This window comes from Atta colombica, unplaced genomic scaffold (assembly GCF_001594045.1).
Source record: "Atta colombica isolate Treedump-2 unplaced genomic scaffold, Acol1.0 scaffold125, whole genome shotgun sequence".
NCBI lineage: Eukaryota > Metazoa > Arthropoda > Insecta > Hymenoptera > Formicidae > Atta > Atta colombica.
Window position 1 is genome coordinate 3378260 of NW_017259212.1, and position 10070 is coordinate 3388329.

At 33.1% G+C, this 10070-nt stretch overlaps 1 protein-coding gene across 1 annotated transcript in view; it reads left to right on the forward strand.

Moving 5' to 3' along the window:
* The window catches only part of LOC108694830 (leishmanolysin-like peptidase), a 286628-nt gene extending 278444 nt beyond the window's left edge, over window positions 1–8184 (forward strand). Inside the window, exons 6-14 of the mRNA XM_018204505.1 lie at window positions 508–689; window positions 2076–2279; window positions 6056–6281; window positions 6560–6756; window positions 6832–6964; window positions 7112–7271; window positions 7345–7511; window positions 7605–7724; window positions 8026–8184. Of these exons, the coding sequence (XP_018059994.1) occupies window positions 508–689; window positions 2076–2279; window positions 6056–6281; window positions 6560–6756; window positions 6832–6964; window positions 7112–7271; window positions 7345–7511; window positions 7605–7724; window positions 8026–8184 (1548 nt within the window). The remainder of the gene's footprint in view (window positions 1–507; window positions 690–2075; window positions 2280–6055; window positions 6282–6559; window positions 6757–6831; window positions 6965–7111; window positions 7272–7344; window positions 7512–7604; window positions 7725–8025) is intronic.
* Window positions 8185–10070: the final 1886 nt, after the last annotated feature.

The following is a 10070-nucleotide window of genomic DNA, read 5'->3' on the forward strand; positions in this document are numbered from 1 at the left end:
TATTGACACTTCATCTTGATCGATTACTGAGACTTGTACTGAGGATGCTTTAACACAGCACCTTGAAAATGAGAAGCGCTAATTGATGAGTTGCCCTGAGAAGCGAATTGGTGTCGTATAACTTTATTAGGGCGTCATCACCCTTGTTGTTGACGATATTTGCTGACGGCATAAAATTATTTACCTCCTTGCCGAAGGTGTCTTGACGGTAATGCGATTCCGCTCCGCTTTGTCAGCATTAATGTTTTCGAATACTTTATCGCTTATAGGATGCAATCTTTTTTAGAATATTTTGTGTATCTGACACTCATTATGATGGGCAATGTTACTTATAATTTCATTTTATATCGATGATAAAATTCTTCAAAAGATATGAGATTTTTTCATTTTTGACTAATAATTATTTTTTCCAAATTGAAAATTATTTAATTTCTTTAAAGTAACAATAATACTTTCTCTATTTACTGTACATCTTTTTATGTTTTCCTCAAATGTGCACATTTATAGGTTTGCAGAACGTGTAATGCGACGGGACATAATTGTGGAATAGCTAAAGGAAGTAAAGCTGGTCCGGGAATCGACGGTGCCGATTTTGTCTTTTATGTATCCGCCATGCAGACTGAAAGATGTCACAAGGGCTTAACAGTAGCCTACGCTGCTCATTGTCAACAGGAAGCAGCCTTGGATCGGTAAATTCAAATTTAATTAGTCGATGAAAATAATCTTTAACAACTTTATAAACTGTATAAATTTAACTAGTGCTATAATATTTTTAATCAAAGTTTTGCACACTATTATCATTAACATTGTCGTTAATAATAAAATAAAAAGTATTATTGAGTTATTGTAATAATAACACGAATTTAGTTTTAAATATTTTGATATTTGAGAACGTCATTAATAATGCATTAATACATTGAACAAATGCGCGTCATGATTGAAACATGCGCAATTTTAGCTATTTGTATAAACGGAAGGGTAGAGACGAAGGCAAACACCATCTGGCATGAATATATTTCATGAGAATGTCGGATTAAATATTTGACAAGATTTATAAGAGAGATTGTTTGTACGAAGCGAGCGATTTAACAATGGCGGATTCTCATATTAATAATTTTAATTAAAACGATATTTTATTTTGTTTACACACAACGAATTATTTCTAAGCATCAAACGTCTTGTTTATTTAAATTTATCTTTATTTTAAATTGTTCTACTTTATTTCTATATATATAGTTGCTACAGTTGTATTAAAATAATATTATACGTAATAATAAGATATAATACTCTCTAAATTCTTTAAAATGGAATCTCATTCTGAAGAGTAAAATTCGAAATGAAATCTCACTTTTAAAAATTGAAAATTCTGCCACTCTTTTTCAAGAGTAACAAAATTTTCACTCTTTAGAGTGAGATTCCATTCCAAAGAATTTAAAAAGTAAAGAACAAATAATTTATTTATCTTGGTTAAATCTTAATTATCATAATTATTATAGATTATTCATATTATATGAGTCGTTCGAAATTGAAAAAATATTTTCCAGGATCGAATTTATAATCGAAAATTGCAGAAGCAAAACTTGACGTTCTCTGATTTGACGTCTAACTTTGACTCTATCGAAACGTGAACGCATATTGAGTAGATTAAATTTGTCTGTCAAGTACATACGTCGCGCACGTCGTACCACGGTCGATGTAAATGGCGTTGCGCGAATTTTATTATTCGCACGACGTCTGATCGTGATAGATCGACGATATTCGTGCGTCGTGTTACCGCTTGCTTATGGAAAAATCCTTAAAATATTCGAGCATAAAAAAATATTTTACGTAACATACAGCATTACACAGCTTTAATATTAATTTAAATATTCTTTGCGAAAATTCTGCATTTATGTCTATGCAAATTTATTCTCTCATTAATCATATATTTATCTTGCAAACATCTTAATGAACTCTTATATTTTCCAAGGAAATAATAATAGAAGAACTGATACGCACATTACAATTTCAAGACTCTATAATTAAAATAAAAACGAAGATTTTGCGGTTGCTGAAGCGAACTAAATTGCTTTTAGGCCGATAGCTGGTCATGCCAATCTATGCCCGGGAAGCATCAGTACGAAACCACAGGAGTTGGAAACGTTGCTCAGCACCGTTAAACACGAGATCTTGCACGCTTTAGGATTTTCTGTGAGCTTATACGCTTTCTATAGAGATGAGAATGGTGAGCCCAGGACTCCTAGAAGAAGCGATACTGGAAAACCACCCCTTAATGAAAAGTACGTTCTGCCCTTTGTACATCTTACGTTAAGATTCCTTTATTATTAAGCATGAAAAATGCGCAAATTATATTAGTTCGTTCATTGAGTATGAAATTAAATTAGATCGATGAATAATTTCTCGAATATTGAGATATATTGTCAATTAAATTTTACTGCATACGAATATTGTTAAAAAATGTTTAATATTCTTAGAATATTATGTCACACTCTTTATAATCGATTAACTTTTTGTGGATTGATGATCTCGTTTGGAGTCATCTCTTTTTATTTTATAAATTGCTCACTCAATTTTTATAAAACTTGATCTAATCTAAATGCTTTTTCGAATTCAATGTAAAAGAAAAAAATTTTAAATAGCGGCTTCAATATAACGAATAGAATTAAAAAAAAAAAGATTTTATTATCGTAAAACTCGGTTTTAGAAAGTTTTTAATTAAAAAATATAACATCAAGTTTCCAATTTTGCTATATTTGAAGCTGTATATTTGAAGCTATCAGTAGATAATTAGTTAGTAGCGCACCGATTTCCAAATCAACTTTCAAATTCTGATTATGAATCTTATGAAATTGAATCTTCCTTTAGAGAGGTTATTATTCTTTTGAAATTCAATATTTTAAATTACATTCAAATAGAAATATCAAAAATCTTCTGAAACCCAAGTTTAACTAATGATAATCAGATTAGGTTTTTGAAATTTGAATTTTAGAATTCTGAGACTAGAATTCAGCGACCTCGAAAGTTTTTAGAAAGCAATAGATTTTCCTTAAGCTATTTTGTTAGAAAGTTCTGATCTTCAAAGAGTTAAATAACATAAATTTACATTACATAAATTTCTACCAACGAACAAAGCTTAGCAATTTATAATTATAATTTATCATCATTAGCTAACAGTTGCTGATTTTAATGTGAAAAGTTAACGTTAATGATTTCTCAAACTGAAACAACAATGCTATACAGATAATATTTAAGCATAAAACAATAATATTATTTTTGATCAAACTCTTGAAATATGTATTTCGCAAGACATTTTTTTTTTATCAATTATATACAATTTTCAATCAATTGATTAAAATGCAACGAATTTATCTCTTTGATAAGTAAATATTTATTACGTTCTATTTTTTAAAAATAACTAAATGCTCTTTTTTCATAAATTTTTACACTCAATTGTGCTGAAGATATTATTTTACTTTCGTATAATAAGAAAGAGAAAAAACAGATACTTTGATTTGTTCGTCATCTCATCACTCGACTACGATGCATTAGCCATTTTTCTCTTTCCTGCTCCTGCAATTGTCTGACGATGTATCTGCCTTTAAAATTGGAAAATTCCTGTTCTATACGAGTCGACGGACCGTAACGAACTGACTTCCGGCGTTGGCAGATGCCAGCGCTTCTCTATACGATCTTTCTTCATGTGCCCTTCTATCTGTTTCCCTGTCTTCCATTCGTTACTTTTCCGCTATCGTACTTACTTCTCATGTTCTCTTCTAAACTCTCTTTCCCAATTCGCTATCCCGCTCGGTCTGTCCGCCAAGTGGCAAAAATCGACGACTTTCTACTCCGAATCGTGAAATTCCAGCAACAGATCTACGGCATTCCAGACTATAATAGATTTTAGGAATGACTTTGGCGTTCTTCACAAGTCCTTTCCTAACGCTCGCTCTGGCGTATAATTTTCCAGTATGTTCTCAGAGCGTTTCTCCAAGTGTGTCTGGTTTCTTCAACTGATCTTATGAATTATCGCGTTGATTTGCGTTTCGAATGTTGGCGCAGATAGAACTTCCTCTCTCTTTTCCTCTAATATCACATCGCTCATCGCATTGCATAGCATTACAGAATTATAAAGCCACTTGGTGATGTATGCAGAACTTCTTAAACTCTCAGAAACTTTCTGCTAGAGAGTTCTATGATTCTTTCCCGACGATGTCCCAATACTTAAATTGAGGGACAGAGATTTTCTTAAAAAGCTGCTCGTTCCTGGTTCGTCACATTTCCCTTCATTAAAAAAATTTTTTTTCTCTCCTCTTCTATCTCCTATAATTTTATCAGTCCTTTTTCTCCTCGTCGTTTTTTGCTACTTCTCTAAACTTTTCTTTTCGCTCCGTGTTAAAGACTATACATTACAAATTCCAATGTTTCTCTCCTGTTATCTATCTGTTCGTGAATTTGCGCGTTCTCAGTCTATTGCACCTGAATATCTCTACGAAGATCCTCTTACGTTTAAGATTTACGTTAATCTACAGCAAGTAGATGCAAGGTATACATGCCATGCAGAAAGATAAAGGAGAGAGAGAGAGGGGGGGGGGGAGGAGGGATCCTTGTTAATCTTAGATTTCAGTGGAATAGATGTTATAACACGATGCGATGATATCAGATATAATTGTTTATAAAACGATAGAGAAATATTTATCTTTATCTATAGAAGAAATAATTTATTATCATTAGCTAACAATTGCTGATTTTAATGTGAAGTATTGCGATACTATTCTTGTTTAGCAATTAATTTCACTAATAATACCTATTGCTTTCATTAATAATGATGCTTGTTGAGCTTTTAATGCTAATTATAATTATACATTTATATTGGTTTTTACTCATTTTCTAATTAACTATTTTATATAAATGCAAATTGTTCGCATTATTCAAACAATTTAATAGTATACTTAAATTGGCAAAATCACTACTTTAAATCGTAATAAAAAAAAAAAAAAAAAATTGATGTACGACATGAAATACGAATCGCCGATATTTTTAGTTCGTGCGATTTGTCGCGAATTAATTTTAAAAAGCTTTCCGACGGGATTTAAAAGTGTGCGCACGAAGTAAGAAATAAAGTTTACAACCTGACTTTAATCCCTTTCATTCGTTGTTTCATAATACGAGATTAATGCTTTTTCCTCACAGTCGATGTTATATTTGATTTCTCGCATTTTATCGTATTTATACATTACTTCTGTGCTCCTATTTATGCATATGAAATACGGTGACAAGTAATTTTGTATTGACGTGTAATAATATTTTTCATCTTGTGCTCATGAGTTCCCAGTAAAATGGCCATTCGCAAATTCATCCGTCATATTGAAATTGGATAGAGAAGGGGCTGCTCATTGTCGAAAATAGCATTTCACGAACGTATTACATCAATCATTTTATATGAGAGACAGACGAAGAGGAAGAAAATGCAGGCTAGCGCGCGCATAAGAGAGAGATATATATTGTGATGTAATTATATATTTATCTATATCGTACATTTGCATAAAGCCACGGAGATATTTAACGTTTGACACATATATTTATTATTACAGACAAGGATTGCATAGCATCATAATGTATAAAAAAACAGAACTTTAAAAAAATAAGAATAATTAATTATGATAGTTTCTGATGATTTAAAGTACAATCATACAGATTTTGAATTATTTCTTAGCGAGATATGTCTCATGAAATTGATGTCGAATCGACATCGATATGAAAATTTTGATATTAATTAAAGTCTATGTCATTTATCGCTAGGTCAATAATCTTCTATTTTATAGTGAAAAAAATTGAAAATTCCAATGTCTGTTATTTTGTTTTATTATTTCTCGTCTATTTTTTCGTGGATAATAATTTATGAATAAAATTCGATTCAATTGTGAGTGAGATGCATTTGCGAATGCAATATGATATATGATGCCATAGCGATGACGTTATTATACTAGGCGACAGCAGTAGCTCTCGACTACCAAATCAGCATATGCTAATAATGTTCGATACTCGTTTCGAGCAGGTTACAAACGCACCAGTGGAGCGAGAACACGATCAAAACCGTGGTCAGGCCTCGCTGGCAAGTGCACAGCGGTTACGTGGAGAGGACTATGCGAATGATAGTCACGCCTCGGGTCCGCGCCGAGGTTCAAGCGCACTTCAATTGCTCGGAACTCGAGGGCGCAGAATTGGAAGACCAGGGTGAGGATGGCACAGCTCTAACACATTGGGAGAAGCGTGTATTCGAGGTATGTAATGTTGAATTCTCTTTACCGCAAATGTAACATAATGGTAACATAATGACATCAACAGTTTCAAGCTTCCACATTTATTATAAAATAAAATAAAGACATTAATTATTTTAATTTTTAAGTATATATTAACAAATTATTATTATCCTAATTCTATGATATATAAAGTATGATACATTTACTGTCTATAGAATTACATATCATCGTGTTTAAATTTTTTAATAAAAAAATTTGAACTATGTTTACTATCATAAATTGGTTTTTTGTTTATTCAGAATGAAGCCATGACAGGGACACACACGCAAAATCCAGTTTACTCGAGGATAACGCTCGCTCTTATGGAAGATACCGGTTGGTACAGCGCCAACTATTCGATGGCGCAAGAGCTAGGCTGGGGGAAAAATCTGGGATGCAATTTCGCTATGAAATCCTGCAAGGAATGGATATCTACCAAATCATATCAGCCGTTACCGTGAGTACATTGAGATATTCAGCAAAAATGAACCATATGTTACTATGATTCTATGAAAATATTAAAATATTTCAGAGGAAAATCGATACATCCTTTTTGCAACAAAGTGAAACAAGATCCATTGCAGACTGAATGTACAGACGATCGGAGATCAGTGGCCTTGTGTAATCTGGTGAAATATTTGCAGCCACTACCTAAGAAATACCAAGTAAGAAATATTTAATAATAATCTATTGAAGTATTTTGAAGCAGATGTACAAATAGAATGCCCACACCGACAATGTTACATCAGAAGACAACATGAGAATATTCGTAGTATGTGAAGAATTTCCGTTAACGATTTCTTCCATTGCAGAACTTCGATTCAATTCCCCACGTACCATCGGGAGAGGAACAATACTACGGTGGTTCGGTATCTCTGGCGGATTACTGTCCTTACATACAGGAATTCACGTGGAGAGCGCGGAATATAGTAGTCAGAGGTTCTCATTGTCTTTACGAAGAGAATAATCCGCGTAAGTTACGCGACACATATATCACGTGCGTATTCCGAAGAAATAACAGAATTCGTTTGAATTTTTCTTTTAGACCCAGACAAGAATTTCGCATTAGAAAAATACGGTCCTAATTCGAGATGTTTTGACCACACTAATGACATGTGGGAAGAGAGAACTTGCAAACAAGCACGTCAGTGGCAGCATTGGGGCTCCGGTTGTTATTTATATAGATGCGAAGCTGGGAGACTACACATTATGGTGAATCTTTTTTATAATGCAATAGATAATTTATAAGAATTCTTAAAATGCAATTACATACGGATAAATTAAGAGACAATTATCTCTTCTCAGGTCGGCAATTATACGTATGCTTGTTATCATGCTGGACAAGAAATTATTATAAGAATTATGCAGAATGGCTGGTTGCACAAAGGTGCTCTAATTTGTCCACCCTGCCGAGATATTTGTGAGGTATGAAAATACACACACATACACGCACGCACGCACGCGCGCGCTCACACACACACACACACACACACCCACACACACACACACACACACACACACACACACACCCACACACACACACACACACACACACACACACACACACACACACACACACACACACACACACACACACACACATACACATACACCATTTATATATTTATATGTTATATAATAATATATGGATTATAATGTGTAATACGTAAGATATATAACCAAATGTAATTTAATAACCGAATTTGCTTTATTCTTTTATTTTTAGTCGGAATTTAAAGCACGAAAGGAGTGGTGTAAATCTGCAGGAAACGAACGTCCACCTTCATATTATCACAAAGACTATCTTCACTGTGCATCCGCAGATAGTTTTAGTTTAAGTATATCAACGCTTATTATTGCAATGTTATCCTTCATCGCTAGATGATACACTGTCTTTATTAGTTAATGTTTTAACATTATCTAAATTTAAATTCATAAATATCACTTACTCATTTGTGTATTATGTTTTGACAATGTCTAATTTTTATTAGTAAAAAACATAATTAATAATGGCCGAGATGACAATCGTAAATAGGCTTGTTATCTATATGATAAGATATTGGCCAAATTTAAAATAACAAAGGAATTATCAACTGATTTTAAAGTATTTCTCCGGTTATAATCGTGCTAGAAAATTAATCGCATACAATCTACGAATATGCCTCTCCGTGCGTGCTCTCTGAAGAAAGAAACTTTTGAGCCAAATGTACACACACACAGACACACACACAGACACACACACACACACACACACACACACAAATGTCATATCTGTGTGCACGAGCACACACTGAAGACAGTTGAAATGTGTAATAGCATGTCCCTGTCTCGCCGCTCGGCGTGCGAAAAGGAGGATTTCATCAAATTACAAATTACTCTATTTCAGAAACGGCACTGCTAGGTCTCCCTATTTTTTTTTTTTTTTTTTTTTTATAAAGTTCCTATAATATTTCTACATTATATATTTATTTAAAAAAAAATTTGTAGATTTTCGCAAAGTATTAAAACATTACTTTGGTTTAGTATTGGAATTTACGTATTAAAAGCTGAAACTTTGAAGGTGAATATCTATCTCTATTTTGACACCGCTTGGGTCTTTAAAATTTTAATCACATATAGATAAAATTATTTTAAATGTAATATTCAAATTTTTAAAAAATTTGTAGAAATTCTTGGAGAAATACCTTCATATGTTAAATTTGCGCGATAAAAATACGTATTTTATTTGGATTCTGGTGATAACGTGACGAGGCATTTTAGATGCCAATTTCATATTATATATGCTTCTGAGTTATATATCCAATTTAATTTAATTTTATATGTGTGTGTGTGTGTGTGTGTGTGTGTGTGTGTGTGTGTGTGTGTGTGTGTGTGTGTGTGTGTGTGCGCGCGGTGTTTGTATGTGTGTGTGTGTGTGTGTGTGTGTGTGTGTGTGTGTGTGTGTGTGTGTGTGTGTGTGTGTTTCACTTTAATTAACATTTTGAGGTCTGCAGTCTGTATTAAACTGTAGCAATATCTAACAAAAGTAAATTACGATAACATAAAGTGAGCTACACATTTTTGAGCCAAAACAAATATACAGGAATTTGTCTGGAAATTATCGCCAAATATTTCATAGGCAGGTAAAGCGGACTAAACTGAGTCGAAAAGTCCTCTACCATTTTGTAAATTTCCCTAATAGTTAATGAGATATTAATCCTTAAAGACAACCAAATACGCTTGCCCGGCCTACTACTGAAGTGTATACCTACCGATCGCTTGGCGCGCGGATCTTAGGAGTTGGAGATTGACTGGCAATCGCCCCGCGCCGCACACACCGCCGTAAACCTCCATAGCTCGGACGGCGCGCTTGCCAGGCTATCCAGTAGCCAGCAGTGCCAGGCTTCGCAGTAGTATTTGGTTATTTTTAAGGATTAATATCTTGTTAAGTATTGGGGGAATTTACAAAATGGTAGAGGATTTTTCGACTCAATTTAGTTTTCGCTCTATTTATACATGAAACATTTGGCGATTATTTCCAGACACCCTATATACAATTTATAAATAATATAATTCATTAAAAGTTCCATCAAATAAGTTCCACAAACAGATTGCTCTTTCCGTTTTTGTAAGATAAAATCAGTGAAAGATTGATTAAAAAAAAGAGATTTTTTGTCAAAACACTGAGGCAGAGCAGCAAAAGTACTTTGTTTTTTTTTAATGTAAAATTTACATTTTTTTAATTCATAAATACAATGAATTTTAACATACCGATAAGATATTCTTACACGG